General features: G+C 46.8%; 1 protein-coding gene across 3 annotated transcripts in view; it reads right to left on the bottom strand.

Moving 5' to 3' along the window:
• LOC144487039 (X-ray repair cross-complementing protein 6-like) overlaps positions 1-20,831 on the bottom strand; it is a 69,175-nt gene that overhangs the window by 20,856 nt on the left and 27,488 nt on the right. For all 3 annotated transcript variants that reach the window (XM_078205082.1, XM_078205083.1, XM_078205085.1), the window contains exons 4-8: positions 18,266-18,375; positions 17,043-17,181; positions 14,170-14,424; positions 8,594-8,777; positions 4,971-5,157 (exon numbers count right to left, since the gene is read on the bottom strand). In XM_078205082.1, the coding sequence (XP_078061208.1) occupies positions 4,971-5,157; positions 8,594-8,777; positions 14,170-14,424; positions 17,043-17,181; positions 18,266-18,375 (875 nt within the window). The remainder of the gene's footprint in view (positions 1-4,970; positions 5,158-8,593; positions 8,778-14,169; positions 14,425-17,042; positions 17,182-18,265; positions 18,376-20,831) is intronic.

Below are 20,831 nucleotides of genomic sequence, written 5' to 3'. Positions count from 1 at the left end.
AGGCGCCGGAGTGTGGCGACGAGGGGATTTTCACAGTAACTTCACTGCAGTGTTAATGTAAGCCTTACTTGTGACACTAATAAATAAACTTTTAACTTTAAACAGGTAATCAGTTACAGACAGAGCAGAAAATAAAAATGATACCTCGTACTGATCCTTATTTTAAAATAAAAAAGCAAGTTACAGGGAGGGAATCAATTTGTGAAAGGGATGAAGAGAGTCAAATGTAAGTAGAAAGATTCCTACATTACAGCAGTGGCTAAACTTCGAAACCAATGCTGAACAAGGAGACAGGTTGTCGAAGTTTTTTGTCTTGCACTCATCAGGACAAACCCCAGAAGGTCAAATTTCAAACAATTGTGACAATTTATACCACAGGAGAAAAGGGTGTTGATTGGTTGACAAGTCGACTCTGATTGGCCGAGGTCTTGCCATGGAGAAAGCAATGAGGAGCTATAGGCTTATCAAGCTGTCAGATAATTCAAAACAGGTGCAAGGCTTGGGCATATTCCTTTTGTCTGCAGGAAAGTTCAGAAGTACTTCATTGGCTGTGAAGTGCTTTGGGCCATCTTGAAGTTGTGGAAGGCGCTATTTTAATTAATACAAGTTCTTTTTTTCTTTATTTACTCATCTCATTACCATTCTATCTTTGCCTTGCACCATTATCTCTTCTGTTATTTAATCTCTGCTGCCTCCCCTTTCACTCTTTCCAGCCCTCCGTGCATACCTTCCTTCTGTACCTGTTTGAACCCTGTGGCATGTCTAACGTGGGCTAGTTGTAAAGAAAAGTCATCGACCTGAAACATAAGAACATAAGAACATAAGAAATAGGAGCAGGAGTAGGCCATCTAGCCCCTCGAGCCTGCCCCGCCATTCAATAAGATCATGGCTGATCTGACGTGGATCAGTACCACTTACCCGCCTGATCCCCATAACCCTTAATTCCCTTACCGATCAGGAATCCATCCATCCGCGCTTTAAACATATTCAGCGAGGTAGCCTCCACCACCTCAGTGGGCAGAGAATTCCAGAGATTCACCACCCTCTGGGAGAAGAAGTTCCTCCTCAACTCTGTCTTAAACCGACCCCCCTTTATTTTGAGGCTGTGTCCTCTAGTTTTAACTTCCTTACTAAGTGGAAAGAATCTCTCCGCCTCCACCCTATCCAGCCCCCGCATTATCTTATAAGTCTCCATAAGATCCCCCCTCATCCTTCTAAACTCCAACGAGTTCAAACCCAATCTCCTCAGCCTCTCCTCATAATCCAAACCCCTCATCTCCGGTATCAACCTGGTGAACCTTCTCTGCACTCCCTCCAATGTCAATATATCCTTCCTCATATAAGGGGACCAATACTGCACACAGTATTCCAGCTGCGGCCTCACCAATGCCCTGTACAGGTGCATCAAGACATCCCTGCTTTTATATTCTATCCCCTTCGCAATATAGGCCAACATCCCATTTGCCTTCTTGATCACCTGTTGTACCTGCAGACTGGGCTTTTGCGTCTCATGCACAAGGACCCCCAGGTCCCTTTGCACGGTAGCATGTTTTAATTTGTTTCCATTGAGATAGTAATCCCATTTGTTATTATTTCCTCCAAAGTGTATAACCTCGCATTTCTCAACGTTATACTCCATTTGCCATATCCTCGCCCACTCACTCAGCCTGTCCAAATCTCTCTGCAGATCTTCTCCGTCCTCCACACGATTCACTTTTCCACTTATCTTTGTGTCGTCTGCAAACTTCGTTACCCTACACTCCGTCCCCTCATCCAGATCATCTATATAAATGGTAAATAGTTGCGGCCCGAGTACTGATCCCTGCGGCACGCCACTAGTTACCTTCCTCCAACCGGAAAAACACCCATTTATTCCGACTCTTTGCTTCCTGTCGGATAGCCAGTCCCCAATCCACTTTAACACACTACCCCCAACTCCGTGTGCCCTAATCTTCTTCAGTAGCCTTTTCTGGGGCACCTTATCAAACGCCTTTTGGAAATCCAAAAACACCGCATCCACCGGTTCTCCTCCATCAACCGCCCTAGTCACATCTTCATAAAAATCCAACATGTTCGTCAAGCACGACTTTCCCCTCATGAATCCATGCTGCGTCTGATTGATCGAACCATTTCTATCCAGATGCCCTGCTATCTCCTCTTTAATAATGGATTCCAGCATTTTCCCTACTACAGACGTTAAGCTGACCGGCCTATAGTTACCCGCCTTTTGTCTCCTTCCTTTTTTAAACAGCGGCGTAACATTAGCCTTTTTCCAATCAACCGGCACTACCCCAGAATGCAACGAGTTTTGATAAATAATCACTAACGCATCCACTATTACCTCTGACATTTCTTTCAATACCCTGGGATGCATTCCATCCGGACCCGGGGACTTATCCACCTTCAGTCCCATTAGTCTACCCAGCACTGCCTCTCTGGTAACATTAATGGTATTAAGTATTTCTCCTGCTGCCAACCCTCTATCGTTAATATTTGGCAAACTATTTGTGTCCTCCACCGTGAAGACCGACACAAAAAACTTATTTAAAGACTCAGCCATATCCTCATTTCCCACTATTAACTCCCCCCTCTCGTCCTCCAAGGGTCCAACATTCACTCTAGCCACTCTATTCCTTTTTATATATTTATAAAAACTTTTACTATCATTTTTTATATTAATTGCTAGCCGAGCTTCATAGTCTATCCTTCCTTTCTTTATCGCTTTCTTAGTCTCTCTTTGTTGTTTCTTAAATTTTTCCCAATCACTTGTTTCTCCATTATTTTTGGCCACTCTGTACGCAGCTGTTTTTATTTTAATACTCTCCTTTATTTCCTTCGTTATCCACGGCTGGTTCTCCCTTTTCTTACAATCCTTGTTTTTTGCTGGAATATATTTTTGCTGAGAACTGAAAAGGATCTCCTTAAAAATCCTCCACTGTTCCTCAGCTATCCTACCTGCCAGCCTGCTCTCCCAGTCTACCTTAGCCAATTCATCCCTCATCCTATCATATTTCCCTCTGTTCAAACAGAGGACACTGGTTTGGGACCAAACTTTCTCCTCTTCCATCTGAATCAGAAATTCGACCATATTGTGGTCACTAGACCCAAGAGGGTCCTTCACAATAAGATCCTTAATTCTACCTACCTCGTTACACAATACCAGATCCAAAATAGCTCGTTCCCTCGTCGGTTCCGTAACATGCTGTTCAAGGAAACTATCCCGACAGCATTCTAAGAACTCTTCCTCCATTCCACCCTTACCGACTTGAGTCTGCCAGTCAATGTGCATGTTGAAGTCCCCCATGATTATTGCCGTTCCGTTTTGACACGCATCCCTTATCTGCTTGTTTATAGCCCTCCCTACCTCAACATTATTATTTGGGGGCCTATATACCACACCTACTAGTGTCTTTCTCCCTCTACTATTCCTCATCTCTACCCATAATGATTCCACGTTTTGTTCCTCAGAGCCTATGTCATCCCTCAGTACTACCCTGATATTATCTCTTATTAATAGCGCGACCCCACCACCTTTTCCTTCCTGTCTATTCTTCCTAAACGCCTGATACCCCTGGATATTCATCTCCCAGTCCTGGTCACCTTTCAGCCACGTTTCTGTAATGGCCACTAGATCGTACCCACTTGTGCTGATTTGCACCATCAACTCATTTACCTTGTTCCGAATGCTTCGTGCATTCAGGCAAAGTGTCCTTATTCCAGCTTTTATCTGGACCCGCTTTGATGAGTCGCGAACACCCTCTCCCTCTACTCCCTTATCTAAATTACCGCCTTCATTCACTTGCACTCTCTCCTCTACCATTAATTTTGTAATTCCCCTTACCCCTGCATCCTCCACCCCATCAATTAGTTCCTTGATCCTAGTCAACTCTTCTAGCTCCCCTCCCCCCAACCTATCTAGTTTAAATTCTCCCCAGTAACCTTAGCCAACCAACCTAAAACATTAACTCTTGTTTCTCTCTGTACAGTACGCACAAGGGATACAATAAAAGGGGAGTTCTGTTACTAGATGAGTAATTCAGAGGTTTTGACTAATGATAGAATCAGAGAATCCCTACAGTGCAGAAGGAGGCCATTCATTCCATCAAGTCTGCACCGACCACAATCCCACCCAAGCCCTGTCCTCATAAACCTATGCATCTACCCTAGCTAGTCCACCTGATACTAAAGGGGCAATTTAGCATGGCCAATCCACCTAAACCGCACATCTTTGGACTGTGGCAGGAAACCGGAGCACCCGGAGGAAACCCACGCAGACACGGGGAGAACGTGCAAACTCCAGATAGACAGTGACCCAAACCAGGAATCGAACCCGGGTCCCTGGTGCTGTGAGTCAGCAGTGCTAACCTACTGTGCCACCATGCCATCGATCTAGAGGCACGAGTTCAAACCACACCACAGCAACTGGGGGAGAAAAAGAGAAGATGCTGGAAAATCTCAGCAGGTTTGGCAGCATCTGTGAATAGAGAAAAGAGCCAATGTTTCGAGTCTGGATGACCCTTCGCCAGAGCTGTATAATAAAGGGGAAATTAGTCTGTGATCATGAAATTACCCGATTGTTGTTAAAAACCCATCTGGTTCATTAATGCTCTTTAGAGAAGGAAATCTGCCGTCCTTATCCGGTCTGGCCTGTCTGAGGATCCAGAACCGCATGGCTGACTCTCAACTACCCTCTGATTGACTTAGAAAGCCACTCAGTTGTGTCAAAAGTCATGATGAAACTGCACTGTGGATGTGCCTTCACACCGCAGAGTGCAGCAGGTGTAGAAAACGCCTCATCATCGCCTTCTCGAGGGCAATTAGGGATGCACAATAACTCACATCTCGTTCATGAATTAAGAAAGAGCATTTTCTGTTTGTATTTCAGATTACCAGCATCCGCAGTGTTTTGCCTTTGGTCAGGCAGGAGTTGACGTTTTAATTCAGCACGGTATAGGTTCACCGTCCTTTACCTGGGCCTTCTTGGTGTCGCTGGGCAGGAGCAGACTGCCCGTCGCCCCGTTAAACCAGCGGGTTTTGGTTTTGACGGGCTCGTTGCTTTCTCGGTACAGGCGGACGGCACTGGGTTTCCTGGCACACCGCACGAGATTGTAAACTCCGATTGAAAGTTCCACGCCTTCTCCCAGCTTCAGGTTCAGCCTGGCCAAAACAAAACAAAAAAAAAACAGGACATCAAATACAAGCGGCACCGGAACAGAGAGTTTAACAGGGGCTGAAACTCAAAGACATTCTGATGCACATTAAGCGGTTGAAGAAGGCGGCAGTTTAGGGATGGGGGGCGGTGGGGTTTAAGCCAAGGTCCTGACGACTTGGTCAGTTGGATGTAAAAGATCCCACAGCACCACATGGAGGATGGCACGGTGGCACAGTGGTTAGCACTGCTGCTTCACAGCGCCTGGGACCCGGGTTCGATTCCCGGCTCGGGGCACTGTCTGTGTAGAGTTTACACATTCTCCTTGTGTCTGCGTGGGTTTCCTCCGGGTGCTCCGGTTTCCTCCCACGTTCTGAAAGATGTGCTGGTTAGGGTGCATTGACCCGAACAGGCTGTGGCAACAAGGGGAATTTCACAGTAACTTCATTGCAGTGTTAATGTAAGCCTTACTTGTGACTAATAAATAAACTTTACTTTGGAGAGCAGGGAAGCTCTGTCCTGTCAAATTAACCTCCAAAAAACAGATCTGGTCATTATCTCACTGTTCAAGTGTGTGTGGAAAATAGTTGCTATGTTTACCAATGTTTGTGAGGAGGATTGTCAGAGGATGCAGCAGGATATAGATAGTCTGGATAGACTTGGGCGGAGAAAGGGCAGATGGAATTTAATAAGAGTTTTAACAACACCAGGTTAAAGTCCAACAGGTTTATTTGGTAGCAAACACCATTAGCTTTCGGAGCGCTGCTCCTTCATCAGATGGAGTGGAAATGTGCTCTCAAACAGGGCACAGAGACACAAAGATCAAGTTACAGAATACTGATTAGAATGCGAATCCCTACAACCAACCAGATCTTAAAGATACAGACAATGTGGGTGGAGGGAGCATTAAGCACAGGTTAAAGAGATGTGTATTGTATACAGACAGTCTCCAGGTACACGGTACCTACTCTTGCAACTCGGCCAACGTTGTCTCCCTGATACGCTGCAGGAAAGGATGTCCCGAGGCATGGTACATTGGGAAAGCCTTAGCAGACGCTACGACAACGGATGAATGAACACCGCTCGACAATCACCAGGCAAGACTGTTCTCTTCCTGTGGGGGAGCACTTCAGCAGTCAGGGGCATTCAGCCTCTGATCTTCAGGTAAGCGTTCCCCAAGGCGGCCTTCATGACACACGACAGCGCAGAGTCGCTGAGCAGAAACTGATAGCCAAGTTCCGCACACATGAGGACGGCCTAAACCGGGATGTTGGATTTATGTCACATTATCAGTAACCCCCACAGTTTGCCTCCTGGACTTGCAGAATCTCACTGGCTGTCCTGTCTGGAGACAATACACATCTCTTTAACCTGCGCTTAATGCTCCCTCCACTCACATTGTCGGTATCTTTAAGATCTGGTTGGTTGTAGGGAATCGCATTCTACTCAGTATTCTGTAACTTGATTTTGTGTCTCTGTGCCCTGGTTGAGAGCACATTTCCACTCCATCTGACGAAGGAGCAGCGCTCCGAAAGCTAATGGTGTTTGCTACCAAATAAACCTGTTGGACTTTAACCTGGTGTTGTTAAAACTCTTACTGTGTTCACCCCAGCCCAACACCGGCATCTCCACATCATGACTAAGATGGAATTTAATCCAGACGAATGCGCCTCTGTTTTCTCAGAAGACAAAGGAAATTTGCTATGTCCACTACGACTCTCACCAACTTTTACAGATACACCATAGAAAGCATTCTTTCTGGTTGTATCACAGCTTGGTATGGATCCTGCTCTGCCCAAGACCACAAGAAACTACAAAAGGTTGTGAATGTAGCCCAATCCATCACGCAAACCAGCCTCCCATCCATTGACTCTGTCTATACTTCCCGCTGCCTCAGCAAAGCAGTCAGCATAATCAAGGACCCCACACACCCCGGACATTCTCTCTTCCACCAAAAGATACGGTCACGTACCAACTGACTCGAGAACAGCTTCTTCCCTGCTGCCATCAGACTTTTGAATGGACCTACCTTGCATTAAGTTGATATTTCTCTACATCCTAGCTATGGCTGAAACATTTTTCACTCTCTCCTTTCCTTCTCTATGAATGGTATGCGTTGTCGGTATAGTGCGCAAGAAACAATACTTTTCACTGTATACCAATACATGTGACAATAATAAATCAAATCAAATCAAAGATGATGCATTTTGAAAGGTCCAATGCAGTAGGGAAATACACAGTAAATGGCAGGACCCTTAGAAGCATTAACATGCAGAGGGATCTGGGCGTACAGGTCCACAGTTCCCTGAAAGTGGCAACACAAGTGGATAAGGTGGTCAAGATGGCGTATGGCATGCTTGCCTTCATCGGTTGGGCCATAGGGTGCAAAATTTGGCAGGTCAAGTTGCAGCTGTATAGAGCTTTAGTTAGGGCATGTTTGGAATATTGCATACAGTTCTGATCGCCACATTAAAAGTTTACCAGGATGTTGCCTGGTTTGGAGGGTATCAGCTATGAGGAGAGATTGGACAAACTTGATTTGTTTTCATTTGAACGTCAGAGGCTGAGGGGCGACCTGATAGAAGTCTACAAGATTATGAGAGGCGTGGATAGAATGGATAGTCAGAGTCTTTTTCCCAGGGTAGAAATGTCAATTACTAGGGGACAGAGGTTTAAGGCAAAAGGGGGAAAGTTTAAAGGAGATGTGAGAGGCAAGTTTTTTTACACAGAGGGTGGTAAGTGCCTGGAACTCACTGCCAGAGGAGGTGGTAGAAGCAGATACAATAGCAACGTTTAACAGATACATGAATAGGCCGGGAATGGAGGGATACGGACCGCGTAGAGACAAAAGGTCTTTAGTTTAGAAAGGCATCCTGTGTCCAGACGCAGACTTGGAGGGCTGAAGGGCCTGTTCCTGTGCTGTACTCAATTCTTTGTATGGCCGATTCCTGTCAAAGTAACATGATGCACTTTATGATGTTTCAACATAAGAGATGCAGCAGAGAAACAGGCCATTCAGCCCAACAGCTGCATGCCAGTATTTCCGCTTCCTATGAACTTTCTCCCTCCCCTCTCCCTTTCGCGTTATCAGCGTAACCGGCCAATGATTTTCTCTCTCATGCTCATCCAGCTTCTCCCTAAACGCAGCTACACCATTCATTACAACCCTGTGGTAGCCAAGTTCCACATTCCCATCATTCTCTGGGTAAAGAAATTTCTCCTGCATTCCTGGCCTGGTCACTACCTGGTGTTGACGGCTTCTGGTTTCGCTCTTCCCTGCGAGTGGAAACATGCCCTGAGTGCCTAATCAATGAAGATCGTCCGTACATTTGAGCAGATTGTGTGCATGAACACGGACGTTCTGTCTGCCAAGGTCCGCAGGGAGTACATTAGTAACTCTCCGAGGACCCAGGAGACGCGGTGCTACTCTGAGTGACTGCTGACCTGGTGACGGTCCTCTTCTTGTAGTCCTTGTCCCACACTTTCCGAAGCAGATCGTCCAACCTGGCTGACCCCTCGCCTTGCACAGCTGCATCCCCATCCTCTGATACACTGACAATGTCGCAGTAAAAGAGAGACATGTCAAACCCACCAGGCTTCTTCAGATGCATCAGGTCAAGGATGATACCTGTACACAGACAAGGGCAGAGACAAAGACACGCCATTCACAGCATAGCAGCAATAGGCAAAGCTTCTGTTATTATTGCTCGCGAGATAATGGGCGGGATTTTAAAGCCACGCTCACCCCCCAGGGTCCATGTCCCGCTCGCTACGATTCCCGTGGTGGGCGGGACGGGAAAATTCCGCCCAGTCTTTTGACAAAAATGATCAGCAATTTTCCCTGCAACGTTTCTCAGATTCTTTAAGTTGGAGCTAGACCCAGTTCTTGACGAGGGTAAAGATTGTGAAGTACAAAAAATCAGATTTGATCTGTGATCTCCTAGACTGGTTTTGGTTGCCTGACGGGTTTGACTTTGGGCCTGTTTATTTGCCTTGATTAGCAGACTATGTCGGTGACTGTGGGGGAAGGGGCGGGGGGGAGGGGGGTGGGGGGCGGGGGGGGGTGGAGGGATAGAATGAGGAAAGAGAGGAAGAAGTGTTTAGTTCCGGTCTTCGTACCATCACGTCACAGGGCAAGCTGGCGTGGACTGCAGGTCTTACCCTTCCCTTTAGTTACCCTTTCCCTTTAGATGCTGGCTGGCAGGACACCAACCCATGTTGGAAACAGCCTTCTGGCCATCCCTACAGAACCACGCTTCAGGTGACAATCAGGACAGTGGAAGCAGTGAAGGGGTTGTTCGATGAAGCTCCAATGCACAGTACAACACTGGTCTGGCCACTACACTGTCTAACTCTGCTTCAACACGACTGAATAGTTTGAAAGGGAGAAGAGTGGGCCTAAGGCTAGTATTTTAAACTTAAATAAAGGCAACTATGTGGGCATGAAAGTTGTGCTAGCTAAATGAACTGGGAGATTAGGCTAGGGGACAGATCAATAGACAAGCAGTGGCAGACATTTAAGGGGCTATTTCAGAATATTCTGAATAAGCAAATTTCTACTATTAAAAAGATTTGGAGGGGGAGGACCCACTTCTGTGGTTAACTAAAGAAGTTAAGGAAACTGTCAAACTTAAGCATATAACTGCAGGCCAGAGGATTGGTTAGAATGTGAAGAACAGCAGAGAATGACCAAAGGTTAATCAGGAGAAAGAAATTAGACTATGAGAGGAAGATGGCTAGAAATGTGAAAACTTATAGCATGTGTTTCTACAGGTGTTTAAACAGGAAATTAGCAAGTTAAGTGAGTCCTCTAGAGAGTGAGAATGAACCATAGAATCCCTACAGTGCAGGAGGAGACCATTCAGCCCATTGAGTCTGCACCGACTCTCCGAAAAAACATCTTACTCAGGTCCACCCAATCGATTTATCCCTGTAACCCCATGCATTGACCATGGCTAATCCACCTAACCTACAGTATCAGGGGAATTAGCTGGGTAAATACATAAGGTTATGGGGATAGGGCCTGGGTGGGATTGTCAGTGAAGACTCAATGGGCCGAATGGTCTCCTCCTGCACTATAGGGATTCTATGATTCTACACATTTTTGGACACTAAGGGGCAATTTAGCATGGCCAATCCATCTAACCTGCACATCTTTGGACTGTGGGAGGAAACCGGAGCACCCGGAGGAAACCCACGCAGACATGAGGAGAACATGCAGACTCCACACAGGCTGTCACCCAAGCCGGGAATCAAACCGGGTCTCTGGTGCTGTGAGGCAGCAGTGCTAACCACTGTGCCACCACGTCCCCCAATGGGTAGACAATCGTAGATAATAGGAAGATGGCCAACAAAATGAACACATATTTGGATTTTGTCTTCACTGGAGAGGATACATAAACATTCCAGAAATATCTGTAAATCTGGAGGTGGAAAGGGGAGAGGAACTTGGTGAAATTACAATCATTAGAGAAGTGGTTTGAGCAAACTGATGGAGCTAAGGCTGGCAAGTCTCCGGGTCCTGATAGACTTCATCCTAGGGTCTTGAACAAATGAGGTGGTAGATACATTGGTGTTAATTTTGCAAAATTCTCTAGATTCTGGAAAGTTTCCATCAAATTGGAAAGTGGCAAATATAACCCCTCTATTCAAGAAGGGAGGGAGGCCAAAAACAGGAAATTATAGGCCAGTTAGCTTGACATCTGCCGTGGGAAAATTGTTAGAATTGATTGTTAAGTCCAAAGATGCGCGGGTTAGGTTGATTTGCCATGCTAAAATTGCCCTTAGTGTCCTGAGATGCGTAGGTTAGAGGGATTAGTGGGTAAATATGTAGGGATGTGGGGGTAGGGCCTGGGTGGGATTGTGGTCGGTGCAGACTCGATGGGCCGAATGGCTTCTTTTTGTGTTGTAGGGTTTCTATGATTCTATGAAGGAGGCTATAGCTGGACACTTATAAAATCCCAAGGTAATTGGGAAAAGTCAGCATGATTTTGTGAAAGGGAAATTATGTTTAGCCAACTTAATGGCATTCTTTGAAGGAGTACCATATACTGTGGATAAAGGGGAACCTGTAGATGTGCTGTACTTCAATTTCCAGAAAGCAAAGCAAGAAGAACAAAGAAAAGTACAGCACAGGAACAGGCTCTTCGGCCCTCCAAGCTTGCGCCGATCATGATGCCTGTCTAAACTAAAACCGTATGCACTTACGGAGCCCGTATCCTTCCATTCCCATCCTATTCATGTATTCGTCTAGTTGCCCCGTAAATGCCGCAATCGTACCCGCTCCCACCACCTCCCCGGGCAGCGCGTTCCAGACATTCATCACCTTCTGTGTAAAAAAAATTGCCTCGGCACATCTCCTCTAAACTTTTCCCCCATGCACTTTAAACCTATGTCTCCTAGTACCTGACTTTCCTACCCTAGAAAAGAGCATCTGACTATCCACACCGTCCATGCCTCTCATAAGCATTTGATAAGCATCAAAGATTATTGTGAAAAATAAAAGCTCACGATGTAGGGGGTAACATTTGAGCCTAGATAGAAGACTGGCTGGCTGGCAGAAAACAGAGAGTATGTATAAATGGGTCTTTGTCTGATTGGCAGGGCAGGAGGTCATGAGCAGAGTCTTGTAGAGGTCTGTGCTGGGGCCTCAACCTTTTACATCAATGGCTTAGATGAGGGAAGCAAAGACATGGGAGATACATTTGCAGACAGTACAATGATAGATAGGAAAGTATGTTGTGAAGGGGACGTGAGTTTGCAGATGAATACAGATAGGTTGAGTGGGCAAAAATCTGGCAGATGGAGTATAATGTGGGAAAATGTGAAGTTGTTCACTTTAGCAGGAAGAATAAAAAAATCAGCATTACTTAAATGGAGAATAATTGCAGAATGCCGAGGTGCAGAGGGATCTAGGTGTTCCTGTGCTTGAATCACGAAAAGTTAGTATGCAGGTACAGCATGTAAATGAGAAGGCTAATAGAATGTTATTCCTTATTACAAAAGGAATTGAACACAAAAGTAAGGATGGTATGCTTCAGTTACACAGGGCATTGGTGAGACCGCATCTCAAATACTGTGTGCAGTTTTTGTCTTATTGAAGGTATGGTGGCACAGCGGTTAGCACTGCTACCTCACAGCGCCACGAACCCCCGGGTTCAATTCCAGCTTTGGGTCACTGTCTGTGGAGTTTGCACTTTCTCCCCGTGTCTGCGTGGGTTTCCTCCGGGTGCTCCGGTTTCCTCCCACACTCCAAAGACGTGCAGGTTAGGTTGATTGGCTATGCTAAATTGTCCCTAATGTCAGGCGCATTAGCAGGGTAAATATGTGGGGTTACAGGAATAGGGCCCGTGTGCAATTGTGGTTGGTGCAGGCTTGATGGACCAAATGGCCTCCTTCTGCACTGTAGGGATTCCATGGGATTCTAAGGAAGTGTGTAAATGAGTTGGAGACGTTTCAGAGGGGGTTTGCTGGATCGGTAGCTGGAACGAGCGGTTTATCTTATGGGAAAAGGTTGGGCAGACTGGGCTTGTTTCCACTGGAGTTTAGAAGGGTGAGGGGTGACTTGATTGAAGTAACTGAGATCCTGAACGGTCTGGACAAGGTGGGCATGGAAAGGATGTTTCTTCTTGTGGGAGAGTCCAGAACGAGTGGGCTCTGTTTTGAAATTAGTGGTTGCCCTTTTAGGACAGAGATGGAGAGAATTGTTTTCTTTCAGAGGGTTGCATGACTTTGGAACTCTCTGGCCGGAATTTACTGGCACGTCCGCTCGAGGTTCGCACGATCCCGCCCGAGGCTAACGGAGTATGCCGTTCTCCGAGCCTCACCCACCCCTGGAATCAGGGCAGGCGTGCCGGTAAAATTCCGGCCTCTGTCTCAGAAGACAATGGGGGGTCACTGAAAATCTTTAAGGCAGAGGTAGAGAGATTCTTGTTAGGCGAGGGAATCAAAGATTATTGTGGGTAGATAGGAATGTGGAATTTGAAATACAAACGTACAAGGGCGGCACGGTAGCGCAGTGGTCAGCACTGCAGCTTCACAGATCCAGGGTCCCGGGTTCGATTCCCGGCTCGGGTCACTGTCTGCGTGGAGTTTGCACATTCTCCTCGTGTCTGCGTTGGTTTCCTCCGGGTGCTCCGGTTTCCTCCCACAGTCCAAAGATGTGCGGGTTAGGTTGATTGGCCATGCTAAAATTGCCCCTTAGAGTCCTAAGATGCGTAGGTTAGAGGGATTTGCGGGTAAATATGTGGGGGTAGGACCTGGGTGGGATTGTGGTCGGTGCAGACTCGATGGGCCAAATGGCCTCCTTCTGCACTGTAGGGTTTCTATGATTTCTATGAAGGCATGATCTCATTGAACGGCACAGCAGGCGGGAGGGGCCAAATGGCCTACTTACGCTCCAATTTTGTGCGAAGCACTATTTTCAATCTTGTCAAATCCATCCATTGCCTCAGCCCTCCCCGTCTCTGCGACCTGCACCCCAGTCCGATAACCCTCTGAAATCTCTGCTCTCAGGTGACAAGCTGAGGAAGAGGGTCTGCAGTGACCCAGAGGGTCAAGGATCGGAGGGGGGGGCGGCGGCCATAAGCCAGAGGGCTGGTAGCAAGAGGAAAGGTGAGGGAGTGGAAGAGGCGGGGAGCTGGAGGGGCAACGACAGGGAGGGTCAGCGAGTGGAATGTGTGGCACGTGGGAGATTCGGCAAGCATGATGGGCAGAAAACCGGAGCGAAGTATATTTATATCTTTAAATTGATTTCATTTCAAAAGTTATTTCATCGACCGCTATAGTAATTCAGCAACGTTAAATATTTTCACTCACAGGTTATCATATTGAGAAATGTCCTAGACTCTAAAGACAGCTTTTACATTGGTTTTAATGGGAAAACCTGATTTGTTTAAAGTTGTTTCACATAAAGTTGCACTTCACGGCAATGCAACTGCAATCTTAAGTGAGGACTTTGTGATTCAACATCTTTGAACCAGTCGCTGACAAATGCTTGATGGTAACAGTGGTTTGCCTACCTGTCTCTCGCAGGTCATTGGCCTTTGTTCTGGTCAGTCGTGCTTTGGAGCTGTCTTTAGCATGTGGGTTGTCATTGTTGGTGAACAGCATGATGCGCTTGTGGCTCAGTTTCAGCGTGACGTCACTGAAGAGATTGGAGCAGACCCAGAGAGCATCACTCAACGAGTCATCGGCACTGTGGCCTATGTTCTTCTTGAAGGACTTGTTCCCCTTCTCCCCCTCATACTGGTCCAACTCCAGTACTCGCTTAGCACCTGAGCCCAGACAGAGAGAGTCAGATTAGAACATCAATCTATTAAACACACCAGGGGAGGCGATGGTCCAGTGGTATTATCGCTAGACTCTTAACCCAGAAACTCAGCTAATGTTCCGGGGACCCGGGTTCGAATGGCGCCACGGCAGACGGTGGAATTTGAATTCAATTTTTTTTAAATCTGGAATTAAGAATCCACTGATGACCATGAACCATGGTCGATTGTCAGAAAAACCTATCTGGTTCACTAATGTCCTTTAGGGAAGGAAATCTGCCGTCCTTACCTGGTCTGGCCTACATGTGACTCCAGAGCCACAGCAATGTGGTTGACTCTCAACTGCCCTCCAAGGGCAACTAGGGATGGGCAATAAATGCTGGCCAGCCAGCGACGCCCGTGTCCCACAAATGAATAAAAAACAGGAAATGGCCCATGTTCTTTTTACATAGATACAGGATGATGACCTATTAGGGACAGAGGCCTCAGAAACCTGCTCTTACACTTTCAAACTTAAGGATCCTGGGGCTAGAACTCTCCTCCTCCTCTTGGCTTTTTAATTTTTCTTTTATAGGATGTGGGCGTTGCTGGCTAGACCATCTCTTATTGCCCTCGAGAAAGTAGGTGGTGAGCCGCCATCTTGAACCGCTGCAGTCCCTGTGGTGTAGGCACACCCACAGTGCTGTTAGGGAGGAACTTCCAGGATTTTGACCCAGTGACAGTGAAGGAACAGCTGATATATTTCCAAGTCAGGATGGTGAGTGGCTTGAAGGGGAACTTGCAGGTGGCGGAGTTCCAAGATATGTGCTGCCTTTTTCCTTCTAGATGGTAGAAGTCATGGGTTTGGAAGGTGCTGTTCATAAGTTGATAAGATATAGGAGCAGAATTAGGCCATTTGGCCCATCGGGTCTGCTCCGCCATTCAATCATGGCTGATATGCTCCTCATCCCCATTTTCCTGCCTTCTCCCCATAACCTTTCAACCCATTCCCAATTAAAAATCTGTCTAACTCCTCCTTAATTTTACTCACTGTCCCAGCATCTGCCGCACTTTGGGGCAGCGAATTCCAGAGTTTCACAAGCCTTTGGGAGAAGTAGTTTCTCCTCAACTCTGTTTTAAATTTGCTGCCCCTTATCCTAAGACTATGACCTCTCGTCCTAGAATGCCCCACCGGCAGAAGCATCCGCTCCACGTCTACTTTATCCTGTTGAAGGAGCCTTAGGTGAGTTGCTGCAGAGCATCTTACAGATGGTACACACGGCTGCCACTCGGTGGAGGAGAGTGAGAGTGTTGAAGGTGGTAGATGTGATGCCAATCAAGTGGACCGCTTTGTCCTGGATGGTGTCGAGTTTCTTGCGTGTTGTTCGAGCCGCACTCATCCGGGCAAGTGGGTATTCCATTACACTCCTGACTTGTGCCCTGTAGATGGTGGACAGATATTGGGGGAGTCAGAAGGTGAGTTACTCCCCGCAGAGTTCCCAGCATCTGACCTGCATTTGTAACCACAATATTTCTATTCCACCAGGACCTCAAAACAATGCATCCAAGAACTTGTGCGTTTTGAACCTCAGTCTGAGCTGTCCTGCAAAATGGTGCCTCATGCCAGCCAGAGTTCCCCACACCTCCAGTGGAAGTAGGCTCGAGGAGACACATGTTCTGCTCCATGGAAACAGAATCTCATCTGGACTTGAGCCGTCCACTTAGCGGCTCTGGACGGGCTGAGATTGCGGTAATTAGCAATTAGGTCCAAGAATGGGCATTTAATCTGGAATTTCATAGAGACTATTCTTATTAGCAGAATGTTCATTCCGTTCCTGTGGTTCAGACAAGTCCTGGAGAATTGTGAGTTGTAAACATGTGAAATTTATTTTCAAGTTTTGTGGTTGAGGCAGAAAGGATGTTAATCCAACTGGACAGAGGTACAAAGGAAATGGGATCAAGGAAATATCGAATTTTACATACATGGTGCCACGGGTGGCACAGTGGATAGCACTGCCATCTCACTGCGCCAGGGGCCCGGGTTCAATTCCGGCCTCAGGTCATTGTCTGCGTGGAGTCTGCACATTCTCCCCGTGGGTTTCTTCTGGGTGCTCTGGTTTCCTCCCACAGTCTGAAAGACGTACAGTTAGGTGGAATGGCCATGCTAAATTAACCCTTAGTGTCAGGGGATTAGCAGGGTAAAGACATGGGGTTGCGGGGATAGGGCCTGGGATTGTTGTCAGTACTGGCTCAAATGGCCTCTTTCTGCACTGTAGGATTCTATGATGAGGATTCAGTCCATCATGCCTGTTGCCTGCTCTTCATATCAGTGATCCAATGAGAAAACGGTGGGTAAATGTGAAAAGTGCAACCAAAAAGCACCAATTGCATTGATATAGGGCCTTTCCCAATCCCAGATGTCCCAAAACGCTTTACAGTCAATACTTCTGAAGTGTATTCCCAGTATTCCGGCCAATAGTTACTTCTCAATCAACATCACTGAATCAGATTGCCTGGTTATTGTCACTTTACTGCTCCCAGCTGCGTACCTACACCACAACGTGCACAGAGCAGAGTCCCAAGGGAGGGACATACCCCACACCGAGTTTAAACGGACTTGCTCCAGATCTGGGGGATAAACTTGCCTGGTGTGTCCAAGTCGTGGAGGACATAAACATGCTTGAAGTCAACAGAGTTCTTGTGCTTCTGAGTCCCGAAGAACACGACAGCCAGAAGGTCACGGTCGCTGCTAATAATCTTACTGGTGTAAACCCTGTGGACACACTGCAAGTAGAGAGAGTCTAATCAGTCAGCAGCACTATCAACCGACCTTTGCGGAAGGATGTATTGGCCTTGGAGGGAGTACAGAGAAGGTTGACCAGGTTGATACCGGAGATGAGGGGGTTAGCTTATGAGGAGAGATTGAGTCGATTGGGCCTGTACTCGTTGGAGTTTAGAAGGCTGAGGGGAGATCTTATAGAGACATATAAGATAATGAAGGGGCTAGAGAGGGTAGAGGCAGAGAGATTCTTTCCACTTAGAAAGGAAACAAGAACTAGAGGACACAGCCTCAAAATAAGGGGGAGTCAGTTTAGGACAGAGTTGAGGAGGAACTTCTTCTCTCAGAGGGTAGGGAATCTCTGCCCATTGAAGCAGTGGAGGCTACCTCATTAAATATGTTTAAGTCACAGGTAGATAGATTTCTGATCAAGAAGGGAATTAAGGGTTATGGGGAGTGGGCGGGTCAGTGGAACTAAACCACTATCAGATCAGCCATGATCTTACTGAATGGCGGGGCCGGCTTGAGGGGCTAGATGGCCTACTCCTGCTCCTATTTCTTTTGTTCTTATGTTCTTAAAACACTCAGCACACACAGACACAGGGATAACATGCAAACTCCACAGACAGTGACCCAAGCCGGGAATCGAACCTGGGTCCCTGGCACTGTGAAGCAGCAGTGCTAACCACTGTGCCACCGTGCTGTCCCTTTTGCACGGTAGATTTTCTTCACAGTATTTTTGAAAAACATCAGGACAAATTTCAAAAACCTTTTTTGAGGTAAAAATGTGCCTTGAATGTTTTCAAGAAGAGGGACTGTGTGTGTGTCTCTCAGAGATGTGAGGGAGAGACAGGTTTTATAGGACCATTAGAGTATCAGGCATAGGAACAGAAGGAGGCCATTCAGCCCATCGAGTCTGTTCCACCATTCAATGAGATCATGACTGATCTGATGTGATAATCCTCAACTCCACTTTCCCGCCTTATCCCCAAGACCCTCGATTCCCTGACTGATTAAAAATCTGTCTACCTCAGCCCTGAACATACTTAACGACTGTCACCTACAGCACTGTCACTGGTCTCCTCTTACCTGAATAGTCATGTCGAATGCTGAAGTGGCCTCACCATTCATTTCAAACATGGCCTCCGAAGCATCAATGAGGAAGACTAAGCTGTCCCTGCCTGCGTATCGAACGTCCTCTGAAACATAAATCAACACGTCACAACCTTAACTGATAGAAAAGAGCGGCCAGTGACAAAACTGAGTAATCGCAGGTTGTGATCATTCTCCAACCACTACACGCTTCTTTGTATTAGGAGGGATTTATGGTGTTTGTAACAGCTGGGCATCTCTGTGAGTGGATGTAATACATTCTCTTTTGTAAAAAAAAATCGATAGCTGTGGCTCAACACCTTCTAACCGCTAGAACCGCAGTGACATCACTCAGAGAAGGCCCCGGAAAGACTGCAGGGGTTGGGGGGGAGGGTGTCACCCTGGTTTGATTTGATTTATTGTCACGTGGATTAGTATACAGTGAAAAGTATAGTTTCTTGCACGCTATATAGACAAAATATACCATTCATAGAGAAGGAAAGGAGAGAGTGCAGAATGTAGTGTTAGTCAGAGCTCGGGTGAAGAGAAATATCAACTTAATGCGAGGTAGGTCCATTCAAAAGTCTGATGGTAGCAGGGGTGCACGGTGGCACAGTGATTAGCACTGCTGCCTCACAGCGCCAGGGACCCGGGTTCAATTCCCGGCTTGGGTGAAAGTCTGTGTGGAGTCTGCACATTTTCCCCGTGTCTGCGTGGGTTTCCTCCCACAGTCCAATGATGTGCGGGTTAGGTTGATTGGCTATACTAAATTGTCCCTTAGTGTCAGGGGGATTAGCAGGGTAAATATGTGGGGTTACGGGGATAGGGCCTGGGTGGGATAGTTGGCGGTGCGGGCTCGATGGGACAAATGGCCTCCTCCTGCACTGTAGGATTCTATGATCCTAAGAAACTGTTTTTGAGTCGGTTGGTACTATGATCTCAGACTTTTGCATCTTTTTCCCGATGGGAGAAGGTGGAAGAGAGAATGTCCGGGGTGCGTGGGGTCCTTAATTATGCTGGCTGCTTTGCCAAGGCAGCGGGAAGTGTAGACAGAGTCAATGGATGGGAGGCTGGTTTGTGTGATGGATTGGGCTACCTTCACGACCTTTTGTAGTTCCTTGCGGTTTTGGGCAGAGCAGGAGCCCATACCAAGCTGTGATACAACCAGAAAGGATGCTTTCTATCTGCGGACATACGACTCTCACCAACACCTACAGATGCATCATCGAAAGCATTCTTCCAGTTGTATTTCCTTAGTCTCCTCAGAAAATAGAGGCGTTGGTGGGTTTCTTAATGATAGCGTTTTACTCATCTAATAAAATCAAATAACTGGGGATGCTGGAAATCTGAAATAAAAATGGAAAATGCTGGAAAAATTCAGCAGGTCTGGCAGTGTCTGTGGAGAGAGAAAGGATTCAGATCTTTCTGAAGTTGTGGCTGAGTCACATGGGAGGAATACCTTCACTGTGCCACCTGTCATGAAGCTGGAAATGTGTTTGCAAAAATTGAATTAAGAAAGACTTGGAAGTACTGTGAACTGTCAGGGAGATAGTGTTAAACTTGAAGAGGACAAAGACGGGGCTGATGGAATGGACAAGTATCAGATTAAATGTAATGCTGAGAAACGTAAAATGATTCGGCACGGTAGCACAGTGGTTAGCACTGCTGCTTCACAGCTCCAGGGACCTGGGTTCGATTCCCGGCTTGGGTCACTATCTGTGTGGAGTTTGCACATTCTCCTCGTGTCTGCGTGGGTTTCCTCCGGGTGCTCCGGTTTCCTCCCATAGTCCAAAGATGTGCGGGTTAGGTTGATTGGCCATGCTAAAAATTGCCCTTAGTGTCCTGAGATGCGTAGGTTAGAGGGAGTAGTGGGTAAATATGTAGGGATGTGGGGGTAGGGCCTGGGTGGGATTGTGGTCGGTGCAGACTCGATGGGCCGAATAGCCTCTTTCTGATTCATTTTGGTTGGAAGAATGCATAGGACACAATATAAAATAAAACAAACAATTCTAAAGTGGGTGCTGGAGCAGAGAGACCTGGGTGTATATGTGCATAAATCACTGAAGGTGGCAGGACAAGTTGAGAAAGTGGATAAAAAGGCACATGGGATCTTGGTCTTTATAAATAACAGCACAGAGTACAACAGCAAGGGAGTGAAAATGAATTTTTACAAAACACTGGTCCAGCATCAACTGGAGTATTGCGTCCAATTCTGGAGATTGCAATTTAGGAAAGATATGACGGCTTCAGAAAAGGTCCAGGTGGTTCCAGGGATGAGGGACTTCAGTTATGTGGATAGATTGGAGAAGTTGGAACTGTTTTCCTTGGAAAAGTTCAAAATCACGAGGGATCTGGACAGAGTCAAGAGGGAGAAACTGTTCCCATTGGTGGAAGGATCAAGAACCAGAGGACCAATGCACCTAACCAGCACATCTTTCCGGAGGAAACTGGAGCACCTGGAGGAAACCCACACAGACACGGGGAGAATGTGCAGACTCCGCACAGTCACCCAAGCCGAGAGTCAAACACGGATCCCTGGCGCTGTGAAGCAGTAGTGCTAACC

This window comes from Mustelus asterias, unplaced genomic scaffold, assembly GCF_964213995.1.
Source record: "Mustelus asterias unplaced genomic scaffold, sMusAst1.hap1.1 HAP1_SCAFFOLD_559, whole genome shotgun sequence".
In the NCBI taxonomy this organism is placed as follows: Eukaryota; Metazoa; Chordata; class Chondrichthyes; order Carcharhiniformes; family Triakidae; genus Mustelus; species Mustelus asterias.
The sequence above is the reverse complement of the archived record's forward strand: the minus strand, read 5'-3'. Positions and strand labels throughout refer to the sequence as shown.